The 21,237-nt window shown below is 35.8% G+C and overlaps 1 protein-coding gene across 4 annotated transcripts in view; it reads left to right on the forward strand.

The window, feature by feature from the left end:
• Window positions 1-19,098, forward strand: part of LOC106172061 (DENN domain-containing protein 3-like) — a 34,246-nt gene extending 15,148 nt beyond the window's left edge. For 3 of the 4 annotated variants that reach the window (XM_086994477.1, XM_086994476.1, XM_086994479.1), the window contains 21 exons: window positions 113-221; window positions 947-1,144; window positions 1,519-1,659; window positions 2,135-2,292; window positions 2,713-2,823; window positions 3,445-3,541; window positions 3,836-3,972; window positions 4,258-4,456; window positions 4,791-4,936; window positions 5,261-5,433; window positions 5,770-5,877; window positions 6,283-6,505; window positions 7,207-7,349; window positions 7,645-7,813; window positions 10,323-10,534; window positions 10,986-11,116; window positions 11,628-11,779; window positions 12,323-12,459; window positions 13,108-13,241; window positions 13,600-13,749; window positions 17,799-19,098. In XM_086994477.1, coding sequence (XP_086850603.1) covers window positions 113-221; window positions 947-1,144; window positions 1,519-1,659; window positions 2,135-2,292; window positions 2,713-2,823; window positions 3,445-3,541; window positions 3,836-3,972; window positions 4,258-4,456; window positions 4,791-4,936; window positions 5,261-5,433; window positions 5,770-5,877; window positions 6,283-6,505; window positions 7,207-7,349; window positions 7,645-7,813; window positions 10,323-10,534; window positions 10,986-11,116; window positions 11,628-11,779; window positions 12,323-12,459; window positions 13,108-13,241; window positions 13,600-13,749; window positions 17,799-18,026 — 3,256 coding nt within the window. In that variant the 3' untranslated portion in view covers window positions 18,027-19,098. The remainder of the gene's footprint in view (window positions 1-112; window positions 222-946; window positions 1,145-1,518; window positions 1,660-2,134; window positions 2,293-2,712; window positions 2,824-3,444; window positions 3,542-3,835; window positions 3,973-4,257; window positions 4,457-4,790; window positions 4,937-5,260; window positions 5,434-5,769; window positions 5,878-6,282; window positions 6,506-7,206; window positions 7,350-7,644; window positions 7,814-10,322; window positions 10,535-10,985; window positions 11,117-11,627; window positions 11,780-12,322; window positions 12,460-13,107; window positions 13,242-13,599; window positions 13,750-17,798) is intronic. The other variant, XM_086994478.1, reaches the window with a different exon arrangement.
• The last annotated feature ends 2,139 nt before the right edge of the window (window positions 19,099-21,237 follow it).

Genomic DNA, 21,237 nt, shown 5'->3' on the forward strand with positions numbered 1-21,237 from the left:
TTTTCATAAATAAAATTATTAATATTTTGAAGTTTTAATTGGTTGGAGCATAAAAAGAATATTTTTTATTTTGATAATGTAAAAAGTAAGATGATGAATGTTGTTTTTTCAGTCTTGTACCCAAGCTGCAGTCAAACCCAAGAGAAGTGAAGACAACTCTGGAAAAGTTTGCCTTACAGTTGTCTGCTACACCTGTGCCACCTGCTGGCAATGTGGCCATTGTAAGTACTGCCCTCTAGTGGTAGAACTACCCATTGGCACTATGATTGACAAGCCCCACTTGAAAGTGTTTGTGGGGGGGGGGGGGGGGGGGGGGTTCAAAAGAACCACCCTAGGTTTTTGGCTGGAAAAAGTTTAACTTCACTCTGAAACATGCCAGCTTGAAGTCTAATCTGTTGACTGAGAATATCTTCATCCAACTTCAGTTAACTAACAGAGAATTTTCTATTCAGAACTTGGATTTTGGTATAGAACAAGTTTTGCATTGTTTTTGTTTCAAACTTTTTTTGACAAGACATTTGTTTACTCGTTCATTAACTCAATTAGGCATTGACTCACTCACTAACTCACTCACTCACTCACTCATTCAGTAGTTGACACTTTCATTATCTTGAAACATTGCAGAAAGCGTAATGTCATATGGCCTAGCATCATCATCTTTTATCGTTGTTCCATAATAATCAGTACGTTTTCACCAGACTGAGTATCCAGTGCATTAGTTACATTAGCTGGGGTGGCGTGAACACTCACCAATTCAGCCAAATGCTAAAACTGAATTAACTTGGCTAAACAAAATAGGGTTGGAGAAATAAGTTATGAATATGTCGCAATTTGAAGAAAAAAGTGATGAATAAGTAGCAATTTGGCTTATTGAAAAAAATTGTTAGCGCTACCCAAGGGTAGATATGAGTACTATGTATTCATTTATATTGAATTTTTGATTCAGAGGTTTTACCTGGACACGTACCCTGTGACCCTCTACCCCTCAGATGACCCAAACAAGGAGGTCGTCAACATGCAACTCAACCACGTCTTCCTCAAGTTTGACCCAGACGCCATTTTGACTGTGATACGAAGTATTTTGACGCAGCAGAGGATTGTGTTTATGTCCAGCTGTTATGCCATGCTGACCACTGTGATGGAGGTATATGGTCATTTTTTTGTTTTTAAGAAATGGCTCGTTTTTCACTAGATCTTAAATTTTTTTTAGAGAGTAGGACTTATTTATGGTAAATTTGCCTTTTTTAATCTTTTAATGATTTGGCAAAAATTTTCAGTGATTGATTTTGAACATAGTTTATGGCTATCACATCAGTTATCCTCTTTATAAAAAAAGGCATATTAAAAATGATTGGTTTTAATAATTTTGTTCATATTAATGTTTAAAGAAAGATAGTTATTATCATTAAGAAAATGATCTCTGCATATCAGAAGGGCTGTCTTTTCTCCTTTTCTCTAAGCAAACCCTAAATTTCCTTCATTCCTTACATTTTGTTCAAAATAATAATTATCTTTCAGAGTTTTCTCGTTTTTGTCCGCCCCTTTGTGTGGAACTATACCTATGTGCCCCTGATTCCTGAGAAGCTGCTGACACTGCTGGAGGCTCTAGGTTGTTTTATTATGGGATGCCATGCCAGACACAAAGGACTTGTTGAACAGGTAGGGTCCCCTTTTCTCAACTTTTTTAGCAGTCAGTCAAGGTGATAGATGATACAACCTGCCACCTTTGCCCATTAAGTCAGGTCTGCCCATCCTCCCCCCTCCCTGATTGTTTTATTATGGGTTGCCACACCATGCAGAAGGGGCTCATGGAACAGTATCCATTACTTCTACCTTTTTTACAACCAGACTTTGTCAAGGTTTGGGAATGTGACAGTTGTGATAACCCATCATCCATTGGTGTGCTCATTCAGGCAGGTGCTCCGCCTATTTCTGACTCCCCCCCCCCCTCCCAAGAGTGGTAGATAGAAGTTGGATATAGCTCAGTCCCATCATTCCAGTTTTTTTTTTCTTTTTTGACTCAAGTAGATAGCCGTAAGCATACAAAATATTGCCTGGTGAAGTACTGTGGGGTATCACTCTACTTCTCAAAATATTTTGATAAAGACATGATTTCTGTTGTGTCTTTTTTTAGATTGAAGGCATAGTGGCGGTCAATATAGACGATGGGTCGGTGGATGTGTGCAGTACCCTGAATATCCCACAGCTGCCGTTTGCAGCAGAACAGGATTTTAAGCAGGCAGTGACACAAATGAAACCAAGACTCAACATGGAGATGGCCCAAGTGGAGAGGTCAGTATTTGTTGATTGTGTTAGTTGTGCACTGATTTGATTGTTGTTCTGAATATTGTTTTAACCAGAATGCTTCACAACTAAGAGCATCTGCTTATTCCAAATATCTAAGCTTTGTGAAGTTTAGTTTTAAAAAAAAAGAAAATTACCTTAGATTGAAACAGATTTCTTGGAGTCTAAGTGGCTTATGGTCAAAGGGTACTTATTCTGTAAAAATGAAAGAGATTGAAAAATGTTTGCAAAATATCAGAATGAAAATAACTAACTTGATGAATAAATAATACTGATATGGTGTCAATGAAAAGCATGTTTAATTTATTTGTTTTAATCCTAGGGCTTTTCAGTTTATCCTGAGCTCTCTGAGTGATTTTCTAATTGTAATTATGAAAGCATGTTATCAGTAGTTTTTCCTGTCTTCAGACCCTGTCCTGTCAACTTGGAGCAGCTGACACACAACAGAGACATGTTCCAGCTCCAGATCAACAAGGACATCCAGGCAGTGTGTCTAGAACTCATGGTGAACCTCTTCAGGTGAGTAATGTGATAGGTGAGATGAATGTGTTAGGTGTGACATTTTGTAACAATTTGATTGTGTTAGGTGTGACATTTTGTAACAATTTGATTGTGTTAGGTGTGGCATTGTGCTATTGTTTATTACCTTAGGAATGATGCCATGCATTTATTTTATTGTGTTAGGCGTGGCATTTACTGATTATGGAATGAATGGCATAGTGATAGACATGGCATTGTGCTAGGTGTGATATTGTTTTTTTATTGTGTTAGGTTTGGCATTGTGTTAGTTGTGACATTGTTTGATTGTGTTAGGTGTGACTTTACATCATCATTTGCATCTACTAGTAGTCATTCTGGAAATCATGGTTAAATATTTCTAGTGAAAGGACTTAGGTGTGCTACGAATTTGTAGTTCGCTTGCCTATTTTTCTGTTCCTTTTTTCTCCCCCCTTAAATAAGTATGAAGAGTTTTACATGGGTGAAAAGTATTTGCCTGTTTTTCTTGTAAGTGCTGCTTTCTATTGAGGCTTAACGGACAGTATGTGTATTTAAACACCATCACTGATTTAATAAGCAATTAATTTTATCAAATTTATTTTATTTATTATTTTTTTTAATTTCAATTTTGCATAATTTTAGAGAAGTGAAGAAATATATCAGAGAAGCCAGCAGCTTCTTCAACAAAGATCAGTTCTTGGAAAATCAAAGAGAAGAAGAACTACCTTTTTATAGAGAGGTAAGGTCATTAGGTGCAGTTTAAAAAATGTTATCAAAGAATGGTGATTAAGTTTTTTTACTTGACCTTTTCACTTTGAGCAGTATGCTTATATGAACCAGACCTTTTGAGAAATTGGCATACAAATACGGCCTTGTTCAGCAAAGCTTTTTTTTTTTTCATGAAGTACCATATTACTATCCAAAATTATAAGGTAATTTTAAATGTTATGTAAAAATAACCTTGGATTTAGATCTTTCTCTGAAGCCTCTTCAATTGTCTACTCAGCAGTTGAGCATTTTGTCCATAATTCAGGTTGTCTCCACGGAACTTTTCAAGGCCTTTGTCAGATCACGGTTTCAAGGGGCAGACTTTTTCGATGAATTTGAGGACAAGATGAAACTAGCGACTCGCCAACATGCTGGACCAAAGTTCCAGAACCCAGATGATCAGTAAGTTTTGATTTTGATAGTTGAGAGGGTGAAACATATTGCTGCTTTAGTTTGGATAGGGTACAGCAGTTTTGGTACCACGAATGAATTGTGTAACATGATATTGTTTACACATAGTTTATACATTTCAGTAATTTAAAATTTAAAGCATTGTTTAACACATTGTATTATTGAAAAAGCTATGTAAATTTTATTGTTTTCTTTTAAATTCTTTACATTGTTACAAAATTTGTATTAATATATTTTAAAAAGTGTCTATATTTTGTTCTTGTCAATTATTATCAGAGTGAGGCCAGGCCAGTTAAAGAAAAGGACCCCCAGTTACAGCAACCTGTTTAGTAGCCCACGGCCCGCGTGGTCTGGACACACAGGTGCTCTCACCTCCAAGACAGACTACATTGTCTTCCAGCTTCCTAGGTTCAGGTTCGAGTCTGTGGCAGGGTATCACAAAGTGCTCATGGAGGAGCTGACACGGAGGGAGAAAGTTAGTATTTAGTCAGATGTTTGTGAGTTGTTTTCTATAGGAACAAATTTTGATTGCATTTTGTATTATCTTTGCACCTAAAGGCCAAAGGGAATGCAGATTTTCCTTATATATTGAAAATTGCCAGATACTAAATTTAATGTATTTTTTCAGATCTATTACTGGACTTGAAATTAAGTGTAATTGATGACATTCAGATGAGAAATTTCATTTATGTAATATATGATTCAATGACAATTACTGTTAATATTACTCATAATAGCAATTTAATTATTATGAAATGATAACAACTGCTAGAGAAGTTTTGTAATAAGTTATAGTTTTATATTTTCAGTGCTGTAAGCAAGCCAACATGTTCCCAAGGAAGGCAGTCTACCTGTACTTGAGAGGGGCACTACAGATTGCCTGCGATGAACCAATTCGAGGACTGAGAGATTTTGATGCCATTTGCAAATACAACAAAGCACTCTTCCCCAGCAAGTAGGTGCAAATATTTTTGAAGATGTACGGGGTTGCTTAGTCTATCACCCTGAGTTTCAAATATGATGCTCTCTTCTGAGAAGTGTATTAACCCAGCTATATATTTAAGCTTGTCAATTTTTTATGATGAGCCCTCCCAGTCCATAATAATGGCATTAATAACAACTAACGACAGTAACAATAATGATGGTGATAACAGTAATAATAAAGATAAAAATAATAGCACTACTGTTATTAATTATTATTTTGTTAGCATTTTAAAAAAATTTTTTGTCTTATTTTTCTTCTTCTTCTTATTATTATTAAACTGTGCATTGTTCCCAGGCAAGTAGGGAGTGTGATAGCCAGATTAACTCCCACCCAGAAAGAGATCCTGAGCCTCCAGGAGTGGTACAAGAGATCAGAACAGCTGCAGAGGATTGAGGAGAGCAAGGGGAAACGCGGGGATGACATTGTGATTATCATGGAGTTTGAGAAAATTCCAGAAGACCCTATTTGTATGTATATTGTTTTTTCTTAATATTATTAATATAGAATTGTTATGGTTTGTAGTGGTTGCTGTAACTGAGTCTATGAGGATAATTAGAGTGTGTCATTTTAATGCATTGCTATTGCCAATAGGTGAGCCATCAGTGGCCAGCTAGAGTTCTTGTGATATTGTCAGCATGATGAACTCACAGACATTGTCCAGAACTATGTTCTAATTAGTGTATGTATGAAATTGAGATTATAGTCTCATATAAACTGTATCCATATTGTATTATTATTATTTTTTAAATTTTCTTACAGTTGTTAACTTAGCATACAATATTATTATATTTCTTTATTTGAAGATATCCAAGACTTCTCCAGCCTGGTGGAATACATGGACATAGCATCTGACCATGACACCATTCAGCGGCTGTTTAATGCACTGACTGTCACTTGTCAGGATAACCAGAGTAGGTATAGTTTGCTGGGTGTGGGTGGCTGGTTGTGCTAGGTGAGAATGGTCATTGTGTTAGGTGAGAATGGTCATTGTGTTAGATGTGACAGCTCATTGTATTGGGTGTGATGGCTAAATGTGCAACCTTGTTATGTAGCATTTCTTGTTGGGTATTACAGCTTTTGTTAATAACATCTCATTGTAATGGTGATATTACTTGTTCACTTAGTTTTGATTGAGTTTGATGAGGATGACATCCAGTGTGTGAAGCTGATTATATATTTAAAGAAAGATTACATCTCATATTCTAGTTGAGTGAAAACATTTTCCCATTGTTCTCAGTGTTTCAAGGTAATATTTTTTTCAATGGATCCAATATGATAATTATTATAACTGTAAAATAATTCTGTTTCATCTTCAGTGTATACACCCCTGGACCCTGGCACATTTACTGTTTTCTATGAATGCTTGAAAGAAAACGAGAGCACTTGCCATGAACCCAAAATTCCCGAGGGATGCCTTGGCGAGAATGAGTGCATTCTGAAAGTATCTCAAATGATTGACACCAGGGGGAGTTTTAAAGACGTAGACTCAGGCAACATGGAGGTGTATGGACCTGGGAGACTGATATTGACACAGAGAAGGTAGGCTTGTGTGTGTGTGTGTGTGTGTAAGTGTGTGTGTGTGTGTGTGTGCATGTGTGTGTGTGTGTGTGTGTGTGAGTGCATGTAAGTGTGTTTGTGTGTGTGTGGGTGCATGGATGCATGCATGTCTGTGTACATGTGTGTATGGATGTGTGTGTGTGTGTGTGTGTGTGTGTGTATGTGTGTGTGTGTGGAAGACAAATGTTGACACAGAGAAGGAAGGGAGTGTTATATATTGTATGTGTGTGTAAGTGATTGTGCATGTGCATGTGTGTGTACCCAGTTTAGGAGTAAAAAGCAAATGTGAATTAGACTTTTAGATTTTAATGCATAGGGTACAGTTTTAAAGGGATGACAACTGTTTTAAGTTTGGACAACATGAATATATGTTTGAGACCCTTGCCTAAAGGCTAGATCAATGCACAAGCTACATTAGTTTTTTCATTGCCTCTATCACCAAAAAAGGGAAAATTATTATATGTCCATTGGTATACATGTGAGGACAAGATATAATATAAAAAAATTATTTAAATTTTTTTATGATTTTTTTTGCAGGATAGACATGTTCTTAGCCTCCTGATACTAAAAAGGATATTTTAAAATTTTGTGTAAATATTTACATTTTGTTTGCTTTGACCAAAATCTGCTTTTAAGTTATTTTAATTTGAAATGTTTTTTTTTATCTTCTATTTTGTGTACAGGTTGTGCTTCATATGTGAAGGGACCCACAGATTTTGTGACATAGTTCGACTGCGGGACATCATATGTTTGGAGAAATCTACAGAAGGGTACTCCATATATGGAAAAAGGGAAAATTCTCTGAAGATTTATTCCAAAGTGATGGGTTGGTAGATGATACTCGAACATTTCTCTTTGACAGTTGTTGAAGTGATGTAATGTTAGAGAACCTGAGACAATATCATTTGTGAAGTTGTCAAACTAGAAAAACACACAAAGTGTGCAAATTACTACAAAGGATCTCAGTTTTCATATTTGATTAATAAATAGGATCCCCACCAAAATGTTATTGATTCTTAACTAACCCATTTCTGATGTACTGGACAGCCTTTCAAATTTCAAATTCCAGTTTTGAAAAAATATATTTAAATTTGAGGAAATTCCACTTTTTAAAATTATAGATACCACCCAGGTTGTATTCACAGCCATATTGAAGGAGGAGCGGAACTACTGGTTCACTCTGATCACTGAGATGTGGTCAGGCAAGCTGATGTCCGAGGAGTACAAGGACCCGGGTCTGATACAGCAGGCAGCTAAGAATGTGATACTCATTGATGCTGTGATCAAAAGGTAGAATTTTACAGGGGAAGGACTGAAATGTCACACCTAATGCAATGCACAATATTACATCTAGCACAGTGTCCATTTTCACATCTAACACAATGCATATTATCGCACCTAACACAATACACATTTTTATGTACAGACACAGATGTGTCTGTACATATTGCCATCACCTGCGTCTGTCGTCGCCGTCGCCGTCGCCGATCATGTCGCCGTTGCCGTCGCCGTGCACTTTCAGCGTTAACACCATAAGTGGAAGACAGTTTTACTTTTTGGCTTTATATTTACAGAGCTGACTAATATTCATAAAACGCAGGCCAAGTTCGAAAATCAGCATGATCGGGCCATTATTGTAGAATTTATGCTGTTTTTTCACTTTTTAGCATATATGCAACACTGTTAACACATTTCAAGGAAAACCGATAGGCCTGTTGTCATGAAACTCACAGGAGTAATCAGTCTTAATAAAACGCAGATCAAGTTCGAAAATCGGCATGATCTAGCCTTTATTTTAGTATTTATGCTGTTTTTTCACTTTTCAGCATATATGCAACACTGTTAACACATTTCAAGGAAAACCGATAGACCTGTTGTCATGAAACTCACAGAAGTAATCAATCTTACTAAAACGCAGGTCAAGTTTAAAAATCGGCATGATCGGGCCACTATTTTATTAGTTATGCTGTTTCTTACACTTTTCAGCATATATATGCAACACTGTAAACACAATATAAGAAAAACAGATGGGCCAATTGTCATGAAAGTCACAGGAGTGGTTAATTTTACTAAAATGCAGGTTGAGTTCGTAAATCAGCATAATCGGGCCATTATTTTTGAAGGTATGCTGTTTTTTCACATTTCCTCAGATTCAGTTTTTAGGCATGTTAACAGTCTCATTATTAAACTAATAAGATACGTGAAAGTGTTTGTTTGACATTTCCTGCATCTTTACAACATTGTTAGTTGATTTTGTAAAAATGATGGTAAACATGTTATCGTGTATTGTGTAATAAAGTTTCAAAAATGGAAATAAACTCATATCATTGCAGTTTGTCAGATTCAATCATTCACTATGTTCAGAATCTCAGAATGGAAGAAATTGGACATTTAACACTGCTCTATTGATATTTTTCTCATCTCATCAATTTTCTTAGTTGATCATATAAAAATGGCAGTAAACTGTTAATTTTATTTTATGTTAAAAATTGTTAAAAATGGGGGAAAAAACATTTCAGAACAGTGCTGTCTTGTTTACATTTTGGCATTTTCAAGTTGTGACTTTGAAGTTCCATGGGCCTGAAGACCTTTGCTAGTCACATTTTCTGAATATCCATGATTCTAATATTTTATTATTAAAAATTGATGGTCATTATGCTGTTAAACATTATGTAATATTGCATCAAAATTTGAAAAAACCTATTTTGGGCACTGCTCCCATGATTACCTTTTAAGAAAAACCATGTCACTTACTGTGCTTACAGGAAAGAAACATGGGACTAAAATACAGCTTCAGTAGGCAATGCAATCTGCCAGTTAAACAGTTTTTTTGTGAAAATTTAATTTTTCACATATATTGGCATTTTCAAGGTGTGACTTTGAAGTTCCACAGGCTTGAAGACCCAGGCTAGTCACATTTTCTGAAAATCCATGATACATATATTTTGTTATTAAAAATTGATTGTAATTATGCTGTTAACCATTATGTAATATTGTATCAGAATAGAAGAAAACACAATGGGTGCTGCTGCCATGATGACCATTATGGGAAAACCATGTTACTAATGATTGCCAAACTTTCAAAAAAGAAATACAGGACTAAAATGCAGCCTGAGTTGGAAAAGCAGTCTAATTGACTTCTTTTTCTGGAAGTTTTACATTTTCAAAGTGTGAACTTGAACTCCCATGGGCCTGAAGCCTTATACTTGTTTCACATTTTACTTACATTGGTATTACCTGTTGAGCATAATTAAAATTTGATGTTGAATTTGCAGTTTAACATAATGTACTTTTGCATCAGAATTGACAGTAGCCTATTTTGTTATTTCCTGCTTTTTGTCTGTACATTTGACAGCTTTGCTGCCTTGTTTCTTACTCAATTCACACTTCCCATCCAAGTTAATACACATTTTTATACCAATCACATAAGTATGAATGTCATAACTATAAAAAAAAGACTTTTTCACACCTATTACAATAAGCTGTGTCCCAATTGTCAAATTTAACATCTAACCTGGATCGACTTACATGTTATATTAATGGTTTTAGCCCTGTTCATTCCATTAAAAGATGTCAGCCTTTTTAGCCTAATAAATGATCAAATAGCAAAATAAAATTTAAAGAGAACAGCTTGCTCTTTATTGTTTTGTTAAATTTTATCTCACAAATACTACAGGCTGCACATTTTAAGATAATCACTTAAAAGTGAAATATCTTTAAATGATTTGTTTAAAACCTAACTCCTTTATGAATGATATATGTAATGTGACAGTATTTTACAATCTTTTGAAATTCTCAGTGGGCAAGAAGAAACTGTGATGCATCACGAGCAATTGGAGGAGGCAGCCAACAAGTTGTGTTACTTCACTATGCTGAGAGAACAGCAGCAGACGGACTCTGCCCTGGATGCCAGCTGGAAGAAGACGTCTGGTCTGCTCCAACATCGTGTCAACCCTAACCAGCGAGAGCGCGATAGTCGGGCGGTGGAGGCGCTGTTGTACACTCCTGGCAGTAAGTCAATTAACTGACGTTTTAGATTTTAATTAGAGTATATTGAGCACAAAATAGTATTACTGTTAAGGAAACAATTCATTTTGTTGAATTAGTAATGCTATAGACCATGTATTGTAATCAATTTTGCTTGGAATTTAATTTGTGGATGACAAAGACAAGAAGAGCTGCCTGTTCTTAATTTTGAGTACTTACTCTCACCTCAAACAATGGTGTTTCCATTTCTCCAGGCCATGTAAGGGATGAGAAGGAGGACAGCACCGTAAAGATAGTTTTTCTTAATTACGATATACTGATTGTACAATCTCATCTAACCCAATCGTGTTTCTGTTTCTCTAGGCCATGTAGGTGATGAAGATGAAGACGGCACCCTAAAGAAAGTTGTTCTTAATTACGATCATATACTGATTGCACAATCTCATCTAACGCAATGGTGTTTCTATTTCTCCAGGTCGTGTGGGAGATGAGGATGAAGACAGCACACCCAAGCTGTGGTGTGCTATGGGTAATGGGAAGGTGGAGGTGTATGATGCCAGTACCTGGGTGTTGGAGGCTTCCAACATTAAAGCTAAGGACAGAGTGGTAAGAATGTTTCACTTAATGATTAAGATTGTTAAATTATTTCAAGGAGTGTGTTTACCCAGTTAGTAATTCTATTTTTAATGAATTGGTTTGGAGTCAGCCAACATTAATTAAATTTAAAGGTTACCCACACGGTTGTAAGTCTTAGTGTGTTTCACATAAAAATCAGTGTTTCTCTGATTTTTTTACTTTTTACTTTTAATTACTGTTTATTACAGTTTAGTCTAGCTCTGAATTATATAACATATATCTTTATCATTTTTATAAACTTTGTATTTTATGTTGTACAGTCTGTTGAACATTTAATGGATTTTAGACTCGAAACATATTATTATATTATTATATTAAAAGTGATATTTTTAATTTATTTTAATGAGTTAAAATGATATGACCTTTTATAGCAGTCACATCCAGGCATTGGCTTGGTTTCAGCCAATGAATGACAACTAAGAGTGTCTACTTTAACTTTGGTTTGTAACAATGATTGACAGAGTGATCCAATATTTCCCAGGTGTGTCTGCTGGCAGTGGGAGAGAGTCAGGTGTGGGCGGGGTCATTTGACAGCGTCATCTACGTGATTGACAGGCACAGCAAGCGTGCCAACTCCCAGCTGGTGGCCCACAGAGACCAGGTGTGTGATCTCACCATTTCTGACGACGGCAGGTGAGAAATAGAAGGCTTTATTTTGTATATATAGTTGTAACTTTCAGCAACTCTGTATTGCAAGTTCCAAATGGCTTCCCCTCTCCCTTCCCTTGACTCCGCCCATACACAGCTCCTCCGTCCATAGTAAACATTGGTCTGTTTTGCTTTGATTATGTGTTCCTTTGAGAAAGGTGTTATTCAATGATGAGCACTTTGATAGGATAACAGGTTTCACTATTAATAATGTGGTAATTTATTGTAAACACACAAACTGTCATCCTGTCCTTGCCCTACTGTTGGATATTAGATAATTTCCCCCAAATAACTGCCAGTGGATGTTTAAAGCTAAATAAAATACCTTACTTAATCACTAACGGATTTATGAAAAAGCAGTTAAGTATCTTTAAATTTCATTTTTCTAAGTTGAATGAGTATAATTCTAACATTTCTCTTACATGTTGGAGTGAGGTAATTTAGTTTTCAATAATATATTGTTTTTTTATAGTATGCTAAGCCTAGGTTGGACCTTCAGTTCCTTCATTAAGTGTATTTCACTTCCAGCACGGTGTATTCTGCCAGCCTAAATGGCCAAATAGTGGTTTGGGATACCTCAACACTCAAAGAGCTGAAACAACTGAGAGTGGATGGAGGAATTAAGGCCATAACATTTTTCCGCGATGAGTTGTGGTGTTTGAAAAGTAAGTGGTCTGAGTTTCATTTTATTGTATTCATTTTTCTTTGTGCAAGAACTCTCTCTCTCTCTTTTATGTGGGTTTCTGATCAAGGTTCTCTTACTCATATCTCTCTTTCTTTTGTGGTCCACTCAGTCCAGTTCATATTTTATTTTTCTTCCCATTGAAATATGGTTCCACTCAGTTTATATTGATTGTTGATTATTTGCTCTAACCCCAGCTGACAGCTCTCTCTCTGGGGAAGGAAATTTTCTCTTTGGTGTCTGTATATTTGCAAGCTTTGCTGTCTTATTTTTCTCTAACTCCAGGTCTAACCTTCTCCAACCCCCTTTGCATTGCCCTGTTCTCCATTTTCTTCTTATTTATCTCTCTCTCTCATGGTCTTGTGCGGCAAGGCAGGTTCAGCATCTCCCATGCCACCCATCTCAACCTTCAGCCCTTTGTTTGACCTCTCCAGAAGTTTCTTTTCCACCATTTTCCTTCTTACACCAGTGGTTGAACATTCTCTTTCTTACTCTGCCTCATTTGCCATTCAACCTACCTTCAATGACATCCCCCATTTATTAATTAATTTATTTATTTATTTATTTATTTATTTATTTATTTATTTATTTATTTATTTATTTATTTATTAAATTTTTGTCATTGTTTCAGATTCAGGGGAGTCTATAGCAGTGATATCAGTGGATGATGGTAAAATGAAGAGAGAACTCACATACCAAGACCAGCAACATAACAGACTGTACAGATTTTCATGTTTTCTTATTGCCAAAGAAGATGAGAATAATGTAAGTATTGATACTAGTGTTAGTCGACATAATTTATACTCGCTTTTAAGACTTAGTTTTAGCACATTGACAATAATTCTATTTGATAAGTTCAAAGACAGCTTGCTACACTTACAGTGCAAAATTAAAATATCCATATATTATGCAAAGCTTAAAATATTGTCTGTTTATAATCCATTTGACAAATGAAATGAATATTTCTTCCAATAATTATTACAAATCACGCAGTGGCAGTGTTATTACTATTGGTACATTACCTGCGATGCCTTTAGTCATTGGTTTCCAATAAAACTTGTTGTTTCACAAAACAACTTATGCAATATGGCAAGTACACACAACTGAACTTCATTTGTTTCAGCAGACATCCCACAATGCCACAGTGTGGGTCGGCCATGATGACGTGCCAATGATAACGGTGTGGGATGTGGATAACTTCAAAGAACGCGTCACGTGTCTGGAGGTGGACAAATCCAGGGGTTTTACCAAGCTCACACAAGTTGGAGACAATGTAAGACCTCTAGTATAATTAAAACATTATGATTAGAGGTAAATCTAAGCTTATGATGTAATGCAGAAACAGTCAAACAAACAGCCATAGATGTCACCCTGCAACCATGGCTGCATTGCATTCAATGTGAGGCTGATACTGTATTTTTATTGAATAATTTGAATTATTGTACCACCAGCGTTAGCGCTGGCGGTACACATGGTTTCGGTCCCGTCCGGATCGTTCCGCCGGCTCCGCCGGACGGCTACCGTTACCACTTCTCCTCCTAGGCGGTAAGGCCCCCCGTACCCATCTCTTGGATTTAGGTCACCTATAATCTCAACTCGTTCCACGTAAAATTTGGGCTTTGTCGGTATTGGGGTCTGGGTGTGGCACTCATTGAAATGCACCCTTGTCCAAAAATGGCAAAATTAAATGCTAATTATCTACCCTACGGAAGGGGTTATGGGAAAAATTTCTACAGACGGCTTTCCAAAAGTCATATGTGTAGATTTCAAATATGCCCTTGGATTTGACCTTTGACCTTTACTTCAAGGTCAAACGGGGCCAAAATTTTCCAAAAAATTAAATTTTTTACGAAAAAAATTTTTTTGGCCCTGTTATTCAGACACCACACAGACTTAACCAATAATATTATTGGAAAGTGTTACCCTTCAGGTCATCCTTCATCTCCGTGAATTTGGGGTCAATCAGTGCATTTTCACCGGAGTAGCGGCCATAAGATGGTGAAACTGAAAACTGTCTCTAATTCGGGAACCGTTAATGCTAGAGACCCATTCTTTTTTGCATTTTGTAGAGCATGTAAAGCCCAACACTGGAAGTGGTCTCCGTTTTTTTGTATTCCGTACGGTTTTCAAGTTATGCTGTATCAGAAAGTACATATTGGTGGTGAAAGCAAAATGTGCAGTACGGTAATGGATAATAAATTTTGAACTCTGGAAAAATAAAAAATGACATTATTTCATCAAATTTGAACTTCTGGAACTTCAGAGCACCTCCCATTTCAAGAATTTTGACCAGAATGACCTTTTCTTTATTTTAATTAATTTTTGCTGTAGGAAATTTATGGCACATTAAGGTAATTCCAAAATTATAACATTTAGTCCCTTATATCTCCAAAACTGGCAGAGATAGGTCCATAGTTACTATTGAAGTTGAATAGGAAGTCATATACTGGCAATCTTACTGTGACCTTGAAATTGACCTTTGACCTACTTTTCACCATGAACTGAACTTTGCAAATTTTGCTTCCCTTTTATCTCCAAAACTGGCAGAGATAGGTCCATAGTTACTATTGAGGTTGAATAGGAAGTCATATACTGGCAATCTAAATGTGACCTTGAAATTGACCTTTGACCTACTTTTCACCATGAATTGAACTTTGCAAATTTTGCCTCCCTTTTATCTCCAAAACTGGCAGAGATAGGTCCATAGTTTCTATTGAACTTGAATATGAAGTCATATACTGACAATCTAAATGTGACCTTGAAATTGACCTTTGACCTACTTTTCACCTTGAACTGAACTTTGCAAATTTTGCTTCCCTTTTATCTCCAAAACTGGCAGAGATAGGTCCATAATTACTATTGAACTTGAATAGGTCGTCACATACTGGCAATCTTACTGTGACCTTGAAATTGACCTTTGACCTACTTTTCATCATGAACTGAACTTTGCAAATTTTGCTTCCCTTTTATCTCCAAAACTGGCAGAGATAGGTCCATAGTTTCTATTGAAGTTGAATAGGAAGTCATATACTGGCAATCTTACTGTGACCTTCAAATTGACCTTTGACCTACTTTTCACCATGAATTGAACTTTGCAAATTTTGCTTCCCTTTTATCTCCAAAACTGGCAGAGATAGGTCCATAGTTACTATTGAAGTTGAATAGGAAGTCATATACTGGCAATCTAAATGTGACCTTGAAATTGACCTTTGACCTACTTTTCACCATGAATTGAACTTTGCAAATTTTGCTTCCCTTTTATCTCCAAAACTGGCAGAGATAGGTCCATAGTTACTATTGAAGTTGAATAGGAAGTCATATACTGGCAATCTAAATGTGACCTTAAAATTGACCTTTGACCTACTTTTCACCATGAACTGAACTTTGTAAATTTTGCTTCCTTTTTATCTCCAAATTTACGCTGTATCAAAAAGTACATATTGGTGGTGAAAGCAAAATGTGCAGTACGGTAATGGATAATTAATTTTGAACTCCAGAAAAACAAAACATAAGGCTTGGCAAAGCAGGCAACTTGTGGTCAAAAATGACATTGTTTCATCAAATTAGAACATCTGGAACTTCAGAGCACCTCCCATTTCAAGAATTTTGACCAAAATGACCTTTTCTTTATTTTAATTATTTTTTTTCTGTAGGAAATTTATGGCACATTAAGGTAATTCCAAAATTATAACATTTAGTCCCTTATATCTCCAAAACTGGCAGAGATAGGTCCATAGTTACTATTGAAGTTGAATAGGAAGTCATATACTGGCAATCTTACTGTGACCTTGAAATTGACCTTTGACCTACTTTTCACCATGAACTGAACTTTGCAAATTTTGCTTCCCTTTTATCTCCAAAACTGGCAGAGATAGGTCCATAGTTACTATTGAACTTGAATATGAAGTCATATACTGACAATCTAAATGTGACCTTGAAATTGACCTTTGACCTACTTTTCACCATGAACTGAACTTTGCAAATTTTGCTTCCCTTTTATCTCCAAAACTGGCAGAGATAGGTCCATAATTACTATTGAACTTGAATAGGAAGTCATATACTGGCAATCTTACTGTGACCTTGAAATTGACCTTTGACCTACTTTTCATCACATGAACTTTGCAAATTTTGCTTCCCTTTTATCTCCAAAACTGGCAGAGATAGGTCCATAGTTACTATTGAGGTTGAATAGGAAGTCATATACTGGCAATCTTACTGTGACCTTGAAATTGACCTTTGACCTACTTTTCACCATGAACTGAACTTTGCAAATTTTGCTTCCCTTTTATCTCCAAAACTGGCAGAGATAGGTCCATAGTTACTGTTGTATTGAATAGGAAGTCATACTGGCAATCTAAATGTGACCTTGAAATTGACCTTTGACCTACTTTTCACCATGAACTGAACTTTGCAAATTTTGCTTCCCTTTTATCTCCAAATTTACGCTGTATCAAAAAGTACATATTGGTGGTGAAAGCAAAATGTGCAGTACGGTAATGGATAATTAATTTTGAACTCCAGAAAAATAAAACATAAGGCTTGGCAAAGCAGGCAACTTGTGGTCAAAAATGACATTATTTCATCAAATTAGAACATTTGGAACTTCAGAGCACCTCCCATTTCAAGAATTTTGACCAAAATGACCTTTTCTTTATTTTAATTAATTTTTTTCTGTAGGAAATTTATGGCACATTATGGTAACTGCAAAATTATAACATTTAGTCCCTTATATCTCCAAAACTGGCAGAGATAGGTCCATAGTTACTATTGAAGTTGAATAGAATGTCATATACTGACCATTTTTAATTATATTTTTTTGTATATTTTGAGAACTCCTGTTGATTGCATTTTATAGAGCTTGTCAAGCACAAGACTGGTGATGGTGTCCCTTTTTGGAGGGGGGGGGGGTCCATACGAATGCGCTTACTCCAGCTGGTGGTACAATATCCGGAGGCGGTATCGCCTCTCTGATCCTCTAGTTAAATTAAATTTTAATTCTGATAACTTTTTTCTGATATCACACTTATGGATGATGGATGAGCCAAAACATTGATTTTAAGTCTCATTATTTATTTTGTGGGAAGAAAACTGCAACTGATGATATTTTAATTGATTTATTTTACTCTAAATTTGCAGTCAAAATATTTAATTTAAACATTGATTAAGTCAGCAAACTTTCATTAATGTCTACGTGACACTTTTGGCATGGGTTGTTGGTTTATGTCAATACCCTTAACATCAATGTAAGTAATGAGCTCTTAATATATTCATCTCCTTAAAATTTAACTAAACATTTGTATACTGGTATTTTTTTCTTTTCAGATATGGGCAGGCTCAAAAATGATGAGAAACTGCAAAGAGGCATACATGTATATATTCAATAGTCGCAGTTTTGAGAAGCAGGAACCTCTGAAAGCCCACAGTGACACCATACGATCCCTGTGTACTGCTGAGAGCCGATATGTCATATCAGGATCTGGGAGTAGAGACGGAAAAGTTGCAATATGGCGGACATCTCCAATACGACACTTTTCACATTTTGAACTATAAGAGATTTTATCAATTCAGTGTTGTGATATTTTATTTTAATAAGCAAAATATGAAAAATTGCATACTATAAGAGGACAAAAAAAAACCCCACAATCATAGACAATGGAAGTATATTAAAAAAATAAAAATAAAAAAGCAAATGAGATGAATAAAGATAAAGAAAACATAGGTCGGGATGAAGGCAATTTACCACAGATACTGAGAAATTTTTCTCAAGTGCAATGAAGTTCTTTTTATGGACAGAGAAATAAAGAACAAAAATTGTAGATATCAATGATGTTTATGTACATATTGATTTATGCCATATGAAGGAAATTTGAGTAGTATACTCAGCTGATGATAAGGTCTGTATCAGATCATTTTCAGAATATTTTGACATCTTCATAACCAGATAAGAGTCGAAAGTATTCAGCATAGCCAAATTAACTAAACAGTTGGAAACACGTTTATGGGGGTGTGAGATGAGCTGCAAATCCCAAAAAAGTGCTTTATTTATGTACAGACCTGAAATGCTCAGTTGAATGCTCAGAGTGTGCTGGTCAAGTTATCCATGATGTGGGAATGGCAAATGCCTAGTTCGTAAATATGGAAACGGACAAAATCTAATATGGCTGCTTTTTTTTTTTTTTTTTTTTTTTTTTATGAATACATGATACACAGTTCTGACCTATATTAATTTCATGCAAAGAAAAATAAAAAGAGGCATGGTAGCAACTTAATTGGTCAAAATACTGTAAGGGTGTCTAAAAAATACTTCAAGACGACACTATAAATCCTGTGATGTACAATATTCTGTGTATAAATTTACTAACATATATTCTTAATTAAGCAGTATGTATGAACAGATACAACATGTATTGATCGTATCAGTTGATATTTACTCAAGGTCTTGCCAGTTAATCTTAAAAAAAACATTTTGACTTAACATAAAGGTGCAGCATATGTCGAACATTGTTCATGTAACAGTACCAGTATTTGCTCGTCTCATTATATACATATATGTAATTATTTTTTATGAACAGAGACATGGTGCATTTACAATAAAAATCATTTTAAGTGATGGCTAACATCACCTGCATCTGTCATCTGTTTTTATCCCAAAACTAAAAAAAAAAAAAAACTGCCATATTCGGACCTACCAAAATAAGGGAAAATGGACAATTTTCAAATGGATGCAAAATCAACCTATCACACTTAATTATCATTCCCAATAAATGTCTTAAGACCCCATTACCAGAGATTAGATCGATCCAACTAGATCGACCTAACTCCCTGGGGGTTCACCCTAAATAGTTGTCAGCCGAGCAGGCACGAAAGTTAATTACCCCCTTACAGCTTGTAGTAGGCGTGACGGGCATTTAAGCCGGATTATCTAACAGTAATCTAGTGAGACTCCGTGGGGATAGATGGATCTAAAAGCTCTGGGAATACAGCCTTAACACACCTGTATCTCATTATGAAAGCTCAAAATTTAATCTTTATGGTATTTCAAAAAGTGGATTGACTTAGAATGATTCATGGGAGGTATGGTACATTGATTTTGATCACATTTTGCATAAACGTGAAAATTGTGGATTATGGCGAATTTTGGTAGGTCTGGGTATGGCATTATTTACAGACTGGACATTCAAAATGGAACAATTTTGTTTCAAAGTAATTTTTAGGTAAAATGTATTATGTATTTGTATAATGTGCATTTCATGTGAATTATAAGAATAGATGTGTAGTCAAGTTGTCAGTAACAATTAAATGACTGCCTGCATAAACAACAGGGATAAACAACAAAACGGCTCATATAGTGTGATAATTATAGTAGTTCCTCAAAATTGAATCTTTCTGGTATCAAAAGGCACACAGTTCCCTTCAATAGTGCCATATAAAAAGCACACAAAAAGCACCTGGAACTTGGGATTTTTTTTCTCTCACATATCCAAACAGGATTGATACAGGTAGATGCTTGCTTTGTTAAACCCTTTTCTTGTTCCCCCGAGTTTAGAGCAAACACAACTGCATCATCAAATAAATGACTGCATTTAATTTATTCTTAAGGCTAAAGTGAGGTCAGCTTAAGAAATAATCAGTCAACAATACCTGGTAGATCTAGAAAGGAGAAAATAATATTACGCACTGCATAAAGCTAGTACAATATATGTTGAACAATGACGATACAAAAATTAAAGAAAAATTTCAGAAGGGCTTGGTACAGTGTCAGCCATTAAACTGGGGAAATTTCTTACACAGGCATATACATACATAGCTCTATTTTTATAAAAAGAGCTTGGCGTAAGCACAATACAGCTGCATGGCGACAGACAACAGAAACTGGGGAAGTTTCTTACACAGACATATACATACATAGCTCTGTTTCTAGAAAAAGAGCTTAGCGTAAGCACAATACAGCCGAATATGAGGCTAGACAACAGAATCAGGTTGGGATCAGGTAATGAACAGATGCCATATTCTCTCTACGTCCAAGCAGTTCTAAATGGATAAAGAAGAAACACGGTGCATATTTCAGGGCTTACATTTAAAAACATTTGGCAGAAAAACTGACATGACACTAGTCTAGTTGAAGGGTGCGGTCAGTAAGTGTTAAATGTTACCATATTAAACTCCGTAGATCAGTGCTGCTGCTAAATGACAATCCATAACTCTTATTTTTACTCTGTGACTCCATATGAAAGGTACAGAAACCAACTTTGCACCTAAAGTGTATACACCAGCAAAGAGACAATCACTATGGCAGAGGCACTAGAAGCAGAAATTAAAAAGAATATCTTGACATGTATCATCTGTCGGAGAGAGTATGAGGACCCCCGTATACTGTCTTGCCACCATACATTTTGCTATGGTTGTATAACTGATCATGCCCAAAGATCTCACACTCCAGACCGGGCATATCCGTGTCCTATTTGCAAATAGGCATCCCTGTTTCCATGTGGTGGACTTACTAAACTTGAAAAAAACTTTGACATCTGCAAGACAATAGACATCATAACCCAACAACGACATAGACGAACATTAGAAGAGAAACAGGCCAATGAAGCAGCAGTGAGAGGGGGCATTGCACAAAAGGTCATCAGTTGTGAGAAACATCCTATAATAACAAATTAAAATTTTACTGTGAAGATGATAATACTGCCATATGTAGTGAGTGTAAAGTAACATCACATAATGGACATCACATTTCCTCTATTCATGAAGTTGCAGA

Source organism: Lingula anatina, chromosome 8, assembly GCF_051362555.1.
Source record: "Lingula anatina isolate TDL-2025a chromosome 8, LinAna3.0, whole genome shotgun sequence".
NCBI classification, from domain to species: Eukaryota; Metazoa; Brachiopoda; class Lingulata; order Lingulida; family Lingulidae; genus Lingula; species Lingula anatina.